At 37.0% G+C, this 18,351-nt stretch overlaps 1 protein-coding gene across 11 annotated transcripts in view; it reads right to left on the reverse strand.

Moving 5' to 3' along the window:
• Nlgn1 (neuroligin 1) overlaps positions 1 to 18,351 on the reverse strand; it is an 899,837-nt gene that overhangs the window by 686,693 nt on the left and 194,793 nt on the right. For 7 of the 11 annotated variants that reach the window (XM_037207284.1, XM_028875794.2, XM_037207285.1 and 4 more), the window contains 2 exons: positions 13,286 to 14,097; positions 12,793 to 12,852 (listed from right to left, as the gene is read on the reverse strand). In XM_037207284.1, the coding sequence (XP_037063179.1) occupies positions 12,793 to 12,852; positions 13,286 to 13,778 (553 nt within the window). In that variant the 5' untranslated portion in view covers positions 13,779 to 14,097. The remainder of the gene's footprint in view (positions 1 to 12,792; positions 12,853 to 13,285; positions 14,098 to 18,351) is intronic. The other 4 variants (XM_028875800.2, XM_028875799.2, XM_028875798.2 and 1 more) reach the window with 1 other exon arrangement.

An 18,351-nucleotide genomic window follows, 5' to 3' on the forward strand; every position in this document is an offset into this window, starting at 1 on the left:
TGGCACAAATATCGTGGAAGTAACTGAACAATCTTTGATTCGTTTGAAGGTCCATTCTATGAAATAGAACCCATACCTGGCAGTGCTAAAGTGGCCAAGAACCTGGGAATAGATAAATCATAGGCCTAGGAGAGAACCTACTATTAGTATTCTGCTAAAGGATTACAGCAATGAAACGACTCCTAATGGCATATCTCTTTACCCATAAATCTGATCATTACTCAGCCCTCATCAGAAAAGCTTCTTCTTGCAGCAGGCATTAATTAACATGAACAAATAAATGAACAAACTTCATAGAGTGAGAAACTTTGGCATACTCAGTACTAAATACTAAATGGGATGTCTTTTTTTTTTTTTTTTTTTTTTTTTGGTTTTTCAAGACAGGGTTCCTCTGTGTAGCTTCGCACCTTGCTTGGATCTCGCTCTGTAGACCAGGCTGGCCTCAAACTCACAGAGATCCACCTGCCTCTGCCTCCTGAGTGCTGGGATTAAAGGCGTGCCCCACCACTGCCTGGCCTAAATGGGATATCTTTAACAGATCCTTCCACTCAAGTATCAGGGATTTATGCAGAAGAGAGAGTTGAAAGAGTGCAAGAGCCAGAAGTGATAGGTGGTTCCAAAAAAACAGCAGCTTTCAGACACCAAGAGCTCACAGAGACGGTGGCAGTATGCACAAGATCTGCACAAGTTCCAAGAAGACAATATACCTACACTGAGAAGGGGAAACAGATGCAAATTCTCATCCCTTATCAAGAAACTATTTGCAATATACTTGCTAGGAAAGGAAAATCATTTTTTTTTCCCAATGGAGAAAGAGGCTGAGCAGAGTTGGGGGAGAGGAAAGTATATGATCAAAATATATTGTATGAAAAAATTAAATTAAAAAGTAAATTTACAAAAAAATCTCCAATGAATGATAACCTGAGACCCCAGCAAATATCCTACAAGGTCTTATATTTTTATTTCCCTTTTAGAATATTCTTTGCTAAACCACAGAAAGATCAAAAATCTCCACAAAATAAAACAAAATAAGAATCTTATCCCTATATTTCCAGATCCAGTTAACAAACAGTATTATATTTAAAAAAAAAAAAAAACAGAATCCAAATTTACAGATATTTTAGTTTTCATTGAGAGAAGTCAATTTCCTAAATAAATGACTTGCAGACTTTTGAAATCACATAATCTACTCTAGTGATCTGTGAAAACAAAAGAAAAAAAAAAGACACTTTGTCATTGTAGGAAAAAGTCTGTTCATGTGAAGAGATGCTTGCTGATGGCCTGACATTTTCAAAGTGTGGCTGAATGTGGGTGCCTTTGATGGTGGGGACTCGGGGGTAGATCAAGAAAGAAACAGGCTGGCACATGGCTGCCTCTGGTGGGACAGTTCAGAAGCCCCAGGTTCTGGAAAGCTCGTAAATTAAGGTGTCACTCAATGCATGAATTCTTCTCAAGGAAGGCTTAGATCTGCACCTGCGATCTGCAGCTTCACCTTCACCTTGCTGGGAAAGAAGGTGAGTCATGGAGGTGCTGAGAGGAGCTGAGCTCTGAGGGAGAGATTATAGCTTGATTCTGTTGTGCTTCTACACAGACCCCACAGGGACATAGGTGCTCTGGGAGAGCCTTATAAAAGAGTACCCTAAAATCTTGAGAAGGGAGGATAGGGCTCTTTTGTAAGAGAAGAGAGGGGAACCTGTCTTCAGCATTGTCTTGAGCATAGGAGATGTGACACTTCATTTTTGGCATGTCAACTTGAAGAGCTCTGTCTAAAGGAAAGACACTAAAGGCTGGGCTCCTCTTTCATTCCTGGACGGAGGTGCAGCCAATTATGGTCACTGTTGGATAATCACAATTCTGCTTCTGAAAACTGCAATGATTGTTTGAATGACCCCAGACCTTTCTGTTGGTATTTCTTTTAATTATTGTTTCAATCTGATTTTTGTAGCGTTCTACATGCTTTAATGAAAATTATTGCCTATACTTAGATTTCTCCCACACTATCATTACTCACAAGCTACACGAGGGAGATTAGAGTAAACAAAGAAATAGTTCCTAAATTAAAAAAATACTTTCAAAGAACTTTTTCTAATTGTCCAACTGTGATGAATGGAGCAGAAATAAAAATTAATATCACTACATTTTTACATTTACAAGATTTCAATTTTTATTAAAAGTATGTTTGCACATAAGCAACTATCTGAGTGAAATATTTACAATTCAAGAAATAAAAAGGAAACCAGAATCATATTGACACACAAAGTCAAATACTTAATTATTTAAAAGTGTATGGAGTACTACACAGTTCCCTATCATGATAAAAAAAAAGATAGCTTAAAATATTAAAGAAAATTTAAATTTTGATTTCCACAGGAGCCTTCCTTCCTATACTTATAGTCATAGTCATATGACTTTACCAAGTCATTTAATACTGGTCATATTTTTCATTACCTATATAGTAAGCACAGTGATGGTAAGATTTTAAATTATTACAGGGCTGCCAGGTTATAAAAAACAGAGTGTCCTGGATGTTTCCAAAGAATCCAAGCCACCCAGATGCAGCAACTAAGAAGCCTCAACAATATGGCCTCCTAAGCAAGACTTGCACAATAATTTCCCCAGTTGACATGCTGACATAGACAAGGGAAATTTCACAAGGCCTTACCCCAGGAAGAGCTACAGGCAATTAATTACTTAATGCTGGGTGGGGGCAATTAGTTTTCTACAAGTGATGATCCCCTGGATAGATTATCTAATCCTAAGTGGTGAATCCTAAACATATGGATACATGAAAAACACTAAATGGACACAATAGGTTATATGTACATACTACATACGTATATATTTATATGCACATATATAATAATTATGAAAGAGGTCATGAATTCAAGGGGGAGTTGTAGGGGCAAAGGAGGAGTTGGGGTGAGAAGTAGGGCTAGAAATGATGCAAATACATTTCTCATATATTAAATAGCCCAAAATATTAAATATAGAATTTAAGCCACCTGGAAATTTCAATCACAACTTTCATATGATAAACTGTCAAAGTATAGAGATTAAATTCCCACCTAGGTACTTCCAAGGTAATCTTTCTAAAAAGAGGGTAGTGACAGGTTTAACTAGTCAAGATGAGGCCATAAACTTAATTTCCAGTCCAGTGTAACTAATGTTCTTATTAAGAAAGAGCAATTTGAGTATAAGAGATGGTTTAGAAGTTAAGAGCACTTGCTGATCTTGCAGAAGAGCCAGGTCTAGTTCCCAGAACACACACAGCAGCTCACAATCATCTACAGCTTTAGTTACAGAGGATTTCATACCCTCTTCTTATCTCTGTAGGCACCAGGAACAAATATTGGTATGTATACAAACATGAAGGCAAACATTCATGCACATATAACAAAAACAAATCATTAAAAAAGAATTTGAACACAGACCTAGTTACAGAGAGAATACCATGTGAGGAGATATGGAAAATGGTCATCTACACTTCAAAGAGAGGATCCAAGATCTCAGAAGACACTACTTATGCTGACTTAGTGACCTCAGAGTTGTAACTTCAGGTTATAGTACTCAATTATGTCAACCAGGCCAAGCCATGCAGTGATGGGTTATACAAATATAAATGAGATGAAGCCATCGTAGATTCATGTTAACCCTAAATCTATTGCTTGGAAGCCTTATATAAAGATCATATGAAAAGAGTGACAAGTCTCATGATGACAGAGAGAGGTTGGTTTGATGTCTTTGCACCCGAAGAGACGCTGAAGACCACCAATGGCCACCAGTATTGGAAAGAAGAAGGTGTATGCCTCTACAGTCTCTACATAAAGAAATGTGTCCAACTGTGCAGGGCTATGTGAAAATAATCGCTGCACAGAAGGACCAACATGGATGGCCTGAAAGGGTTGCCTTCAAAGAAATTGAGAGTACGATGGGTCCTAAGAATGGGAGAAAGAAGGGAAAGAGAAATAGTGAAAGGTTGACAAAAGGCCCCAAGTTATAGATAGAGAGGGACGAGAAGCTCGGCATGCTGTCAAATATGGTAGCTCCTGGCAACGATTACATGCTGTCTATTTCAAAAGAATAGAAGAACAGCATATGATTGTTTTCAACATAAATGATTAATGATTGATGAAGTATACAAACACACACATATAACATGACATAATGAATATATATGCCATAACAAAAAGTGTTGTTCCACTAATATCTATAATTTTTATGTTTTATATGTCAATTAAAACAAACAACTGAAGAATTATAAGATAAATCAGTTGATGATGCACTTGATATGCTAGTATGAGTACCTGAGTTAGATCCCCACAACTCTTACAAATTGGACAGACATGGTAGCAGTCACTTGTAATACTAATGCTGGGGAGGTAAACACAGGAGTATTTCTGGGGCTCATAGAACAATCAGCAGAGTCTACTTGGTAAGCTTTAGGCCAGTGAAGAATGTTGTCTCAAAAAAAAAAAAAAAAAAAAAAGATAGATGGTGGAATACAAAAGAACACTAGAAATTACTTTTGACCTCAACACATACGGACAGATGGGTGTATGCCTATGAGCTCACACACACACATACACACACACACAAAACCACAGAGGCACACACATACACACACACACACATACACACACACACACACAAAGCACAGAGGCACACACATGCACACACACAAACCTCTATTTATGGGTGTACATATACCTAAAAATAAATACGTAAATTTAAATTAAATGATAAATATTTCTGTTTAGAAATCATGCTGGAGCAGTTGCTACTCTGGACATTCTCGAGACTTCATCAAAGCCAGTCACAGACAGGGGAGGTATCCACAGAGCCCTATTCATCCCTGCTGAACTCAGCTATCACAGTATTCTGGGGGAGGGGCTATCATTAATTTTAACTGTGTGTCAACTGTGAACCCAACAGATAGCTTCCGACTCATGATTGCACAGATTGTCCCGGTTAAAACCAGAGTCAGAAAACAAAACAAAATGACATGAATGTGAGAAAGGGACTTGTCGGGATGAGTGGAATGACAGTGTTGGGGGGAGGTAGAGGGCCGGAGTGAAAGCCAATACAATGAACTGTACACATAAAATACTCAAAGAACAAATTAGACTAACAAAACAGAAACAAAGAAAGGAATAAGAAAAGAAAAGAAACACACATATTTGTTTTGCTTTGGGTTTTTTATCATCTTGGCTTTTCTTGTGTTACTTTCATTTTGTTTTGAGAGAAAAAGAATATGAAGCTGGATGGGTAGGGAAGGGAGGGAGATCTTGGAGACATTGGAGAGGGAGGGAAAATATTGTCAAAATATATTATATGAAAAATAGAATAAAAAAGAAAGAAAAGAAGAAACCTTGCTTCTCTTCTAGTTTAGAGCTGAAGTTTATTGAGCCTGGAATGGGTGTGTGTGGTGCTGATCATCAATGCTTTTGAAGTTAGTCTTGTCCTCCATTTGTTCAGCGTTTACCACTTCATGAAGGAAGAACGTGAATAATGAGCACAAGGGAAAAGCTAAATCAACAGGGGTGGATTCCAGATGTAAATTAAGGCAAGTGTGTTCATAGTGGTGAGGCTCACGGAACTGTCTCTGAAAACAGAGAGGGGTGGCAAGCAGTATCTACAAAGGATTTATTTTGGAGCATAATTCTTTTTGGTGGTGATATAAGTCTCAAAGGTTTGAATTTCAAGCCCAGATTCTATAAAAATAAAGAGCATTTCTTCTCCCAAAAAAAGTGATGTAGACACCAAAGATAGCCTTTTAATCACCTGCTTCAGGAAACCTGTCATGCCTGTCAGTAAATAGTGGGACAATTGATGTTGTTCCCTGGAAACTTGACATCAGAGTTCCATCTGAGACTTTCAGCTTTCAGGAAGTTTATCTGCATCTGTCCACAGCTACTGACTCAAATGTGGAGTCAAATCTATGGCTCGCTGTGGTTTTCCATTAAACTTCAAAGAGGTTTTAATTAATTGTTTTGACATTGGGTAGTTCAATACTAACAAATCGGTCACCAATTTTATTTTCTATTTGATCCAGAATCCCCACAGCAAAGGACTGGGCTATTGTCATAGGTCTGTTTTTGTTGCTTTGAGAACCTTCATTTTGAAGGTACTCAGGTACTCATGGGTAGTTGTTTGTGAAAACTTATGAATCTCTGGGCAAGATACTAGGCCTCTTCTGTCCTTCACTGGGACATCTTTAAAATGAAGACTAAAAATGCCACAAGATTGTGGTGATATTTAATACATGAATAAGACCCAAAGCCTAGAATATGGGAAGAGTGTGCCAATGTTGTTCTACCTGCATTTCCCTTGCCATCATACCTCCATTACAACAAAAACCTCCAAAGAGAATCCTCACTGTTACCCATGCACTCATATTCATGTGCTCGCCCCTGCGTTGTGTTGATTTAAATATCATATTGTCTTAATGCAACCATCCCAAGGGCAGTTCTATATCCTTTTTTCACCTACTCAATAATATTATTTTAGAAATTCTATCATCTTTCCCATACATTTTACTTAGTCTTTTCTTTATATTCAAGTGTTTTTTCTATAACCAAATATTCCTTTATTCATCAATTTTAATCTAGAGTTAGAAAAATAACTGTTTTCAAAGCTCATTAAGACAATCATATACTCTCAAGCACTCGAATCTTCCTCCCACTCTCTTAGTCTGGTGCTCAGTGTAAGATAACATGACTCCACAGACACTCATTTGTGGAGCTGATGGCTGTGTCCATGCTCATACGTTTCTTAGCTTGCAGGTTAGCAACAGCAACACAATCTTGACCCACCTCTTCTTATGGTCTGTGTCTTAACTGTTTCCTGAACCCATCTGTTAAAGGCTTGCTCATCAACATGTAGTACTGTAAGCATGTACTCATTTTAGGAGATGGAGCCTAGTAGAAGGAGGAGCATACTCGTGCAGGGAATACTGGCATTGTTTCTCAGCCACCTTGGGTGTGCAGGTTTCCTCCATCACACATCTCTATAATGTTCCATCTCACCACAGCCCAAAAAACAGTGGATCCAGCAACTATTGATCAAAAGCCTCTAAAATACCTCAGCATAAACCTCATTTCTAAGCATGATTCATGCTGTTGGTTCAGAATACTGGTTCCTTGATGTCTGCATTTGAGTGAGTTATGGATACCTCTAATTTATCATGGCCAAAACCAAACAGTATCTTTCTACTATGCTGTGCCTCAAACCATTCTATATTATTCCCTTTCCATCTTAATTGATGCCAAATATATTATTCTAGGATTTCAGATCAGGAATTGTTCACAACCTATGAGACACTGACCAAAAAAATATGATCATCAAAACACAAAGAAACTACAATTTCCATTGTTCTTCCCCTATCCTGAGCCTAAATAACACTCAGGTCTTGGACTACAGTTGTTTGATCTCTCTATATCTATGTTCTCTCTTACCAAGCCCCATGTCAACTATGGGTCTTCTAAAAATTCATTCTAAACTTGCTGAATCTTAATACTTTTCTCTATTGCCCTTTCTCTCATATGTGTACTCCTAATTGTTTGGGAAATACACAAATAGATCCCTAGCTTTAGGTCAAATAAAGACAATCGAGCATCTTTGTCAAACTACTTTCATACTACACATCCACAGATCTTTTCCTCATTACTCTGTTTATTTGTTTTCCCCTTAACTCCTTTTAAGATAAATTAGAAATTTTCATTACCTGCTTCCAAATAGTCTCAGAAGCAGAAACTGTTTTTCTGTCTAATAATGATTTTATGGAGCCTAGGATAATAATTCCTACACAACCAGCAATCAATACATATTTGTTAAATGAATGAAGGATTTAGAAATGTGGAGTTAGACGGAATATGATTCTGGAATAAAATCCCTTATTAAAACCCTGAAGGTATCACTGGTGATAAGTGTCAATTGAATCCCTATGCTAAACAACCAACCAAATAAATTCTAAAACTGCTGGAAAGATTGTGAATGAATGCTAGATGACCTCAATTGAACACTATTTTTTTGTTTGTGATCTTCAAGACAGGATTTCTCTGTGTAGCTTTGGAGCCTGTCTTGGAACTCACTCTGTAGCCCAGGCTGGCCTCGAATTCACAGAGATCTGCTTGTCTCTGTTTTGAACACTATTAAGTATAGCAAGTCAAATAGTTTTGAAAATAAGAAACATGCTTAAGCAGTAATGAAATACAACAGAGTCATCTGTAGAGATGTCTATGTAATAAAAAAGGGGGGGGGGAATGAAAAAGTAGGTTCACAAAAATCTCACAACTAGAAAAATGAAAATTTGGCATTCATCTCCCAAGAGCTATGCAAATAACAGCGAACCTCCTGGAAGAATGCAAGGCTGCTAACTAACCACAGAATCTGAGCTAATCAGTTTGTTTGTTGGTTTGTCTGCTCCCTTGTTCCTCCTTCTTGTGTTTACTTTCTAATACTTGACCACCTTACTCTGTTGGCTTGTCTCACAAGGCAGAAACCTAGAGAAAACAGGGAAACTGAAGTGAGTTAAAACTGCTCCTTGCCTCATCCACCCATGGTATGAGGATTTGTACCTAGTCTTATTATAACTTGTGCCGTGTTCAGTTGATATACCTGGTATGGCTGCCTTTTTTGATGGGGGATGGAGGAGTGTATCTGGGGGAGAGAGGAGGGAAGGGAGGTACTGGGAGGGACTGCAGGTGGGATGTAATGTATAAAAGAAGAATTAAAAAAAAAATAACAAACAAACAAACAAACCAAAAAAAAAAAAAAAAACCCACTCCTTGATAACTTTCTAGGGGAATATACCGGGATCATAGTCTGGGCAGTAAAAATCCTGCATGCTGTTAAAACACATTAAACTCTGTGAGAGAGCAAACAAACTAAAACTAGTAAACAGATGACAGCATAATATAAGATGAATGGAATATTGATAGGAGCGGAAGGTAGTTGGGAAAGGGAAATGGGAGAGAGATCAAAATACGTAGTGGTACATGTACGAAAGTACAAAAATTTAATAATTAAAAAAATCTCTAGAAAATAAGAGCAACAACAAAAACATGTTATTAAAGTGGACTGTGTACATACTTTTGAAAATAAGTTGTTTATACTGGATTGATCAAATTCAGTTGAGATAAGATCTGAATTTGTCAAAAATATTATGAATGGATAGAATTTAAAAATTTGGGGATATGTTTGAATATGCAAAAAATAAAAACATGAAAGAAAAAGAAGAGAAAGGGAAAGAAGAAAAGCAAAAGCAGATGGCTGGCTCTGTGACTGTTATAAGATCATCTGGAAGGGGCAGCTTATTTATTGTGTGGTGTGTGTGCATGTGTGCACATATGTGTGCATGTGTGTGTGAGTATGTGTACAGTGGCCAGAAGTCAACATCAAGTATCTTCCTCAACCATCTCACACTATGGTTTTTGTATGTGTGTGTGTGTTGTTTTGTTTTGTTTTGCTTTGTTTTGAGTCAGGATCTCTCCCATAGAACCTAGAGTTCAAAGACAGGCTGTACTCATTGGCCAATGAGTTCAACAGATTTCTCTTTGTCTGTCTTTCCAGTACAGGTTCTAGACATGGTTCACCACACCTGACTCAGGTCCTTGTGCTTGCGTTTTTTTACTGACTGAACCATCGTCCCTCAATAGAGTAATTTAACACAACAGGACTCTGTCTAGTAATCTCTAGGGGCAAGAGCTCTGACCATATCTGCTTCTCCTTTACTAGAAATGGAAATTCGGTGAAAATAACATGTTGTTAAAGCTTTTCTAGATTTTGGTAGTGTAATTTTCTCATAAACTTGTTGCAATTATGAGACAGGTAAACAATGAAAACACCTGATCCTCTCCACATGCAAAGCCCCGGATTCTATGTTACTTATCTGTGCAAGTGTTCAGTAACAGCGTATCATTTTAACCCTTTTGCTTTTCAGTTTTTAAATGTACAGAACCCTGAAGAATATCTAGAAGGCAATTAACACATGGCTAAAACTATCATGGCAACTATAAAAAGGTAGATTAAAATGTGCACCTGGGACCTGTTTTAAAACAAAAGTTAGTTGTTTGATGTTATTTTTTCAAATGTGTTTTCTAACTTCAAATACAGAGGAAAGTATTATAAAAGATATTTTAAAAAATATAATGTGGCATCTCCTGGAAGGAGGAAATTTTCTTCCTTTTGTACAGATCAAAGAACAGAAAATGTGTTGTTCTTTACAAAGTCATATGAATGTAAACTCTCTGAGAAGAGAATTCCTCGTCTGCTTCATTTATTACTCACTCACTTGATTGCTACATGTTTATAATTGGCAATTAAGAAATAATTCTGGGTGAACACAGTAAGCCCCGACTACAGTGGGCTTGGCGGGAACATCTGCCTCTGCAAGTGGCTGCACACATTAAAAAGGAAAGAGATAAATAATGACAAGCCAAAAACTAGCATCTGGACCAAAAAAAACCATGACCCTTATCTCGGTTTCTGAACCTCTGTTTCAGAGCCTCCAGAACTAAGCTGCTTAGGAACTTATAGTCCATGTGTAGTATAGACTTAATGTAGGCATAAATGGTTATGAAACTGATAATAATTTCTTGAAACAGGATAATGTTTTCTTCTCTTTCTCTTTCCTTCATTATTTCTTCTTTACTTATTTTTTGTAGCTTCTTAAAGCAAGGAACCTAAAAAGCAGGATAGTCTCTAACTCACCATGTAGCCATAGCTGGCTTTGAAATCTACATCCTTCTGCTCTACCTCCCAAAGCTGGGATGCAATGTGCTTGTCACTGTATGTAACTTCATGGCTTTCTTGAATTGACTAAAAACCTTTCATTTTAGAGAATAAATGTAAAATTAAAAGTTTAGGGATATTTTCTACTACATCATTCAATAGCCAAATGTAAATGTTAGTTTTTATTTTTATAAAATACTAGTTGAATAGACTATTCCACTTAAATTATTAGTTATTCAGACTTAGGACAATAAACAATCAACTAAAAGGGAGCCGGCCTTCTCTAATTACAATAAGATATGTTAAGTTCTTAAACGAGAGGATTTTTAAATAGTGGCTAATTAGCACTGCATAAAAGCACAATAGTTGACTCTGTACCACACAGTCAGTGGGCATCTGTAGACATTGTCCCAATCTAATTATAAATTAGCTCAAAGGTTGCCAAAGTAAACAGCCCAGCCTACACAACACTTTGCCAACTCTCTTATGAAGCATGTAGAACCAACAGGCCAAGAAATAAAAAAAAGTAAGTTCTATTAATTCTTTTTTCTTGATGACATTCTATGGGAAGAGAGATCATTTCCTTGTTTACTATCTTTCTTACCTTTTGGTGACCTTATCTTTTTTTTTATTAATCACATTTTTGTATGCATTATGCTTTATTTATGCATTATTCTTGAACAGCATCTTTATTTATGACTTTGTGAATCAACAACTTTGAGATAGGAGGCAAAAGTCACTCAGCTAATTACACATGCTTGATAGGCCGCATAATAATAACCTCTGCAGCATTATACATCAGTTGACGGCATGTAAATCACTGCTGGTATTCTCTTTTGCAAGTTAAAAAAAAAAAAAACGCATTTTCTTTAGTTGTTTTAAAACACTATTTCTGCCACAAGTCTTCTTAGGCATACTATGCATTTGACCCAAACTATGGCCTGAAATTTTTAAAAGTAGTTTCAACTCTACTTTATCCAACAAATAAGAGAAATAATAATAGTCAACTTAATTCAAATACTTCTGATGGACAGTTGATAATTTTCTTACTCTAAGTCTCTCCTGTATAATCCAGTCTCATAAAACAGAGCATTTGGACACTCCCTCCCCCACAAAGATGCCATAATGAAGTCTGACCTGTTCCCGACAGATTACAAGTGCAAAGAGAGATGGAATGTGCAGCACTGGAATACTAATATGACTTCTGTAGGAAGACTGAAAAGTCTACCAAGTTATGAATAAGGTCAAAATAACACTTTGAAAATTTACTGCCGTAGAAAATCATACACTCCTGTGAGTGATTTACTGAATGTTATATAAAAACAGAGTGTGGTCATGCTGCATTCAGATGCAAGCTGCAGCTGTCAGTGTCTACATTTGCTCAATCTGGCTAGAGGATGATTTGACGGTTGATTTAATTGTAGCTTCTGAATCACGTCCTTCCCATGTTTTAAATTGTTTAACATAAATATATAAATGTTAAAGACATTTTAAGACTGTAAATATTTCTCATAAAGAATAAAATATCTCATTTTCTTCTAGAAGAGTAACTGAAAATAAAAACAACTCTTAGGAAAAAACACCACTATTACCTAATAATGATAACTGACCCAAAGCTGTAGCCAATTTACCTTTATGAACAGAAAGTCCATAAGGTGTTCAGGAGTATCCAAGACTACATCAACATAAAACAAAGGCTTTGGCTGAACTAATCATTTTGAAGAGGGACACACATCTATACATGTGTGCACATCAGGTAGAGTTCAGAGACTAAAGCTGACCAGCGGTTAAGGCAGTGCTGTTTGGGTTCCCTAAGCAGCATAAGAGTAGGGTATCTTTTTTCTTTATAAGCAAAGTGTGGCAAAAATTACATTCTTAAGGCATGGCCCATAGGAGAACACAGGTGCCAGCAATGAGTTTTCCCAGTATTGTCTGTTCAGCTTGCGCTCTCCTGATCCATCACCTAATACTCCCCATCATCAGCAAGGCATCCTTTAGGAGAGTATCTGGTTCTTCCTCTGTAAACTTTCACATCGTTTTCATTTTCACTTTTATACATACCTCCTTTTCTACATATTTTCTTGCCGGGTTTTCTGGCACATTCCTTGGATATTCTTTTTACTGAAAAATGAATAGAAGACTAGAAAATAACATGGCGCTCCATCACAGACCGCCGGAACATGCAACACCACTAATTTAGTACACTCCTGTTTTTACTGAGTGCGAAAGAGCCCCAATTCGTTGAGCCTGCACATGCAATGAGGAAACGCTGATGCATCTTCTCAGAAGTCATTTGGTAGGAAATGGAAGTTAGGAGCCCATTTCTACCTAAATATACGTGCTGTGGAGGAAAGAAAATGAGTAGGCACAGTGAAAAAATAAGAACAGATCCACTGACACACAAAAAACAAAAAGAGCAGCATGCAAGCATGTAAAATATGTCTACATGCCAACAGGAAAAGCCATGCACACTACCAGTACACGTGAACTAATATTATTCAAACTTAGAAGAGAAAAATAAACATATCTCCCTGTGTTTCTGCAATTAACTCACCATCTTCAGTTGGAACATAGATGTTTAAGTACAGGCAGTCTTCACTCTGGTCTTGAACATATGATGAAACCACATCCAAGTTATTAGTGAACCACACAGGAAGCATGACTTCAGGCAATCTGCCATCAATGATGTTCTGGGGACATACAGGAGCAAACTGAGTGGCATTCCGGACATCAGACCAGGGAGACGGTGGTTCTGGAGGCTGAAAACGATGTTCACCTGTTGGTGGAGCAGCATACGGAACTCCAAGAAACTGAATGACAGGCCCCAAGATTTCATTATTGAGTTCTTTCTTAATCCCTCTTATTTTACCAAAGTTAGTAGTAACCAATGGGTCCACATCATCCAGTTTCTGAGAGAGTACGTGGACAGTCTGTAGCAAACATCCCAACAAACAGAGAGTCAATGGGGCACCCAGTCCCCTGTGTACCACACATGCCATCATGGCTCTCCAAACATAATTTGGCCACATGCATCTGGGAAGTGCCATGGTCCCACATTAGTTGTCTAATTATCTGGTACAGTGAGGCGAATATATTTGTATCCACTTAAGAAAGATGAAATGGTGGTAGGATGCACCTCCAGCTTCTCAAATGTTAGCTTGTTAAGGAAAGCTCAGAGTGTTCCTCATACAGCACGTAGCTCCCATTGACTTCACACAGATTGAAGCAGCATCCTCAGTCATCACTACTCATCAGACCATCTCCTATTGACCATTCTGCTTTCCATAGTGGCAATGTGGTGAGAGTGGCCATTGATTGTAGATTTCCCTCGTATAAATCAAATCCAGTTAACTGTGGATCTATATCCTAGAGAAAAAATGAAAATAAATCATTAGTAAGAACAAGTTAACAGACACGGTGATAACTAGATGTTTTAAAAGGCATAGAAATACTTTAAGAGTGGCTAGAGTTGGGTAAGTTGAACACTACAAAAAGGAAATAATAGTTTGATGTAAGACTAAAGGTGAAATGATTGATTATTAGATTATTGAGCAACTTGCCTGCTGACTTCACATGTGCTTACATAGAAACAGGCTTTGTCAAATGCACAGTTTTTAGAGTCTTGTATGCGACAGTGTTTTTCCCCCAGCATTTCAGGTTATATGTGAAAATTTACTTGTTATGGACACTTTAATAATTTCAAGGAACTAGAGAACTGACTCACAACCCTACTCAGAATTAGAATCCCATAAGCAGAAAACCTTTTGTGAAAAGTGTTAGTATATAATGGAGGCTCAACTTGTAGGAATGATTGGATGTATGGAAAAATAAATAAAAAGAAACCCATATTTATAATGAACACAAAACAAATGTATTTAGATCCTACTTCCTCATGGGTCCAGGTTTCTCACCATTTCTCAAAAGTTTGCAGGATATATCATTTCCAGAACCTTATTTAAACAGAAGGTCAAAAATTTAGCATGGAAAGTACTGAGACAGCACATGCAAAGGAGATAGAACCTGGCATCCTTTTTTCAGACCAAAGATATTTTCCCATCTAACTATACATTTCAGTTCACAATAGATTTGCAATGTGTAAATGAATTTCTGAGTCAAAGTCAATATGCTTTAAATTACAAATTTTGTTCTCACTGTCTGTGAGAGATCAAAGGAAGAATACAAAAAAAAGAGCACAGTAATTTAAAAGAACAATCATACCTAATTGTGGCATCTTGCATATTAACACTCATCAAACATCTCATGCTGTTTATTCAGTGCGATTGAAAATGCATCTGAACAAGCTGTAATACTCGGCGCAATGCAATCCGCAGGCGCATCTCTCACCAACTGTCAAAGAACATGCAGCTCAGGAAACTTGTCCTTTTTTGTATAAGCCACCTTTTAAAGTGCTTACTTTGGAAATAATAGTGTTGATCTGTGTTAGAAATGTTTCTATCCTGTTAGATTATGGGGAGATTCTTGAAGAAGTGCTGGTCTGTCAATGATACTGCCCTGACTTTGTGTGACTTGAAAGGAGACTGTAAAATTATATAGGCCAGTAGGAGATTTGGTTCTGGAGCTGATGCTCCTTGGGCTCTGAACAATCCATGACTAGAGGAAATGAGAAGTTAAATGTCTTTCTCCAAGAGTATTCCAGTCTCTGTTAACTGTCATGTAAGCTTAGACCCTTCCTCCTCGTGTTCCAGAATTCCTGCATCAACAGAAGATTTAGCTACACAAGCTCATGTCAGAAAGAACTTATTATGCCCATCCAAGCTCTGTATCATGGTGGGCCACAGTGGAGCTGAGTCCTGTTTGCCTTTTGCTGTTAAAAGGTATCGTTTTAACACTTAAGGTAGAGACCCTATGGGGAGACCTGGGAAGGCCTAGTCAACCTTTTTACTCAGCATTGTTTTCAGTTACAGTGATTTCCAGACATCCTCTTTCACATGATAGACATCTCTTTAATATTCTAAGATTCTTGTTTGGTTATTAAAAAAATAACACTCCCCTTTGCACTTACAAGTCTTTAACTTCCTTAATTGTGTTAAGATAAAACAGACTCCTTGTTCCTGTTGATATGCCATTTTAATAGAATATTGGATCAGAATTCTTCATGGCATAGTAAATTTTCTAATTTTCCTGAATTTTGTTCTGGTAGTTACCAAAATATGTTACATGTGTGTAATTATGGAAAATTTAGTATTGATTCAAAATTATTTTCTAGACATTACTATTATAATAATAATCTTTTAAGTCAGGTAATTAAAAAAGCTTGTTTATATTAGTGAGATCTTTAAAAAGTAATGTGCTTTTAAAAGATACTTTTTTGACATTTTCCATCTGTGGGGCTCTGAGATGGCACAGCAGGTAACGTGCACACAGTGTATACGTTAGGACGAGGTTTGGAGACCCAGTGCTCTCAACACTTGCATAGTGGCACATGCTAGAACTCCAAGGGTGGGGCAGAAGGACAAAGGAGTCCCTGGAGCTCAATGACTAGCTAGACTAGATGACTGGATCATCTCCAGGTTTGGTGAGAGATTCTCTCTCAAAAAATAAGGTGGAGAGCAACCGAGGAAGACACCAAACACCAATTTCCAGCTTCCACATGTGTGTGTATGCAGGTGATTTGCACTCTCACTAAAACTGTTTACACATATCACTTGCATGTACACACATTCTCTCTCTTTCACACACACACACACACACACACACACACACACACACACGGAAATAAAAGTCCTCATGATCTTATAGTATCTGACCTTCAATTACAAAAGTGGTTTTTTGTTTGTTTGTTTGTTTGTTTGTTTTTTGTATTTTGTTTTCTTTTAAAACATGGAGTCTAGTAACTACTCTAACAAATTTATAGAAACAAATTTTAAATAGTTTATCTTATTCTTGCTGGAAGCCTAGTTTATTTTGTGTGATATTCTATTTTTTAATCAATTTTACTTTACATTAAATACTAAAAATATCTCTTACAGTCAAAGAGAATGGAACTTTTGATGTAATTCACAGCCAAGTTAATGCTTCTTGAGGTCACTTGGCCTGATATCCTGCTAAGTACTCAGCCAGCTTGCTTAACCTGCCTTTAAGAGAACAATGCAAAGACCAGCCTTACTTGCCATGGATTTTCCATGTAATCAGCTTTTACAATCTAAGCTAATGCATAGCTTTATTCTTGAGTTATGCATTCTTCTGTGCCCATGATCCAAAGAGCAATGTGTGTGCGTACATATGTCTGTTATAGTAATCATTCAGTGAAAAGAATAAACAGGTTGAAAGAGGTTTTATGCACAAATATGTGCCATCAAAGTTGGAAATGACATAAGCTATTGCTTCATAATTGGTCTTTTTGTAGCAAATCCCCCGTAAAACTGTTAAAATTTCCTATGCAGTATTTCCTGTTTCTACCCCATGTGATGTCTTCTGTGCTGTTCAATAATTCCAGAGCAAAGCCCTTTGCTAGAGACAAGGCAACACACAGCTAATAGAAACATTTCAGATATATATCACAAACAGGCTTCCAGCAAGCCAGAAACCACAAACTACCGGCAGATGGAAGACATAGCGGGGAAAAGGGGAGAATCCAGACTTGGGCTTGGTTTTGGTAAAATCAATTCAAAAGGAAGTGTTGAGTTTTCTTTTCTTAATGCAACACTAACACAATTTGATGCCTAGAAGATTATCTTTAAAGTCTTTTACTGACAGACACACTCAGATTGATTAAAGATGTGTGCAATAACTTGATTTCTTATTGTGGTGAATTGAATGAGAATGTCCCTCATAGGCTCTGATTTCAAACATTTGGTGCCCAGTCGATGCTGTCTCAGGGGTGTTATGGAGACATGGCCTACTTGGAGGAAGCATATAATGGGGGTGGGCTTTGGGAGTTTACAGCCTCACCACACTTCTATTTCAAGGTCTCCGTTTCATTTTTACTATTGAGGATGTGGAATGCTACCTTCTCTTAGTCTTCTTGCTGCTGTGTGTCCCCTGAACTTATGGACTGACCCTTTAAAAGTGTAGGCCTTAAATAAACTCTTCAATTATTACTTGCTTTTGTTCATAATACGTTATTACGTTATTACAGCAACAGACAGTAACGAATGTACTTATCAACAATAAGAAATCATTCAAATGAATGACAGGCCAAATGCCCACAAATGTACACATAAATGAGTCATAAAATAATCAGAAATTGAAATTCTACATAACCATAAAAATAAAAGATCTGAAATATGAATGTACACAGAAATTACATTTTTAAAATTAAATTTAAAATGAATGGGAAAAGCAAATATTCAAAAAAGTTAAAAATGCAAAACTGTTATTTATTATTAACAAATGTCTAAATGTATTGTAGCAGGTAAGTTGTCAACACTGAATAAGAGGGAGAAGTAATGGAATTAATTTCAGAAATTTATTAATTGTAACCTAAGATGGATAACTTGTGGTGAGGCTTTGAAAGGCCAATGATTAATTACAGCAAATTTGACAAATTCTCAGTATCTAATAGTGTTGGCTAATACTCACATACATGGAAAATGTCTTCATTATAATTCTCTATATTTTCCTTGTATTTTGAACAGTTTTAAATAAATAGAGAAAAAT

Source organism: Peromyscus leucopus, chromosome 6, assembly GCF_004664715.2.
Source record: "Peromyscus leucopus breed LL Stock chromosome 6, UCI_PerLeu_2.1, whole genome shotgun sequence".
NCBI lineage: Eukaryota > Metazoa > Chordata > Mammalia > Rodentia > Cricetidae > Peromyscus > Peromyscus leucopus.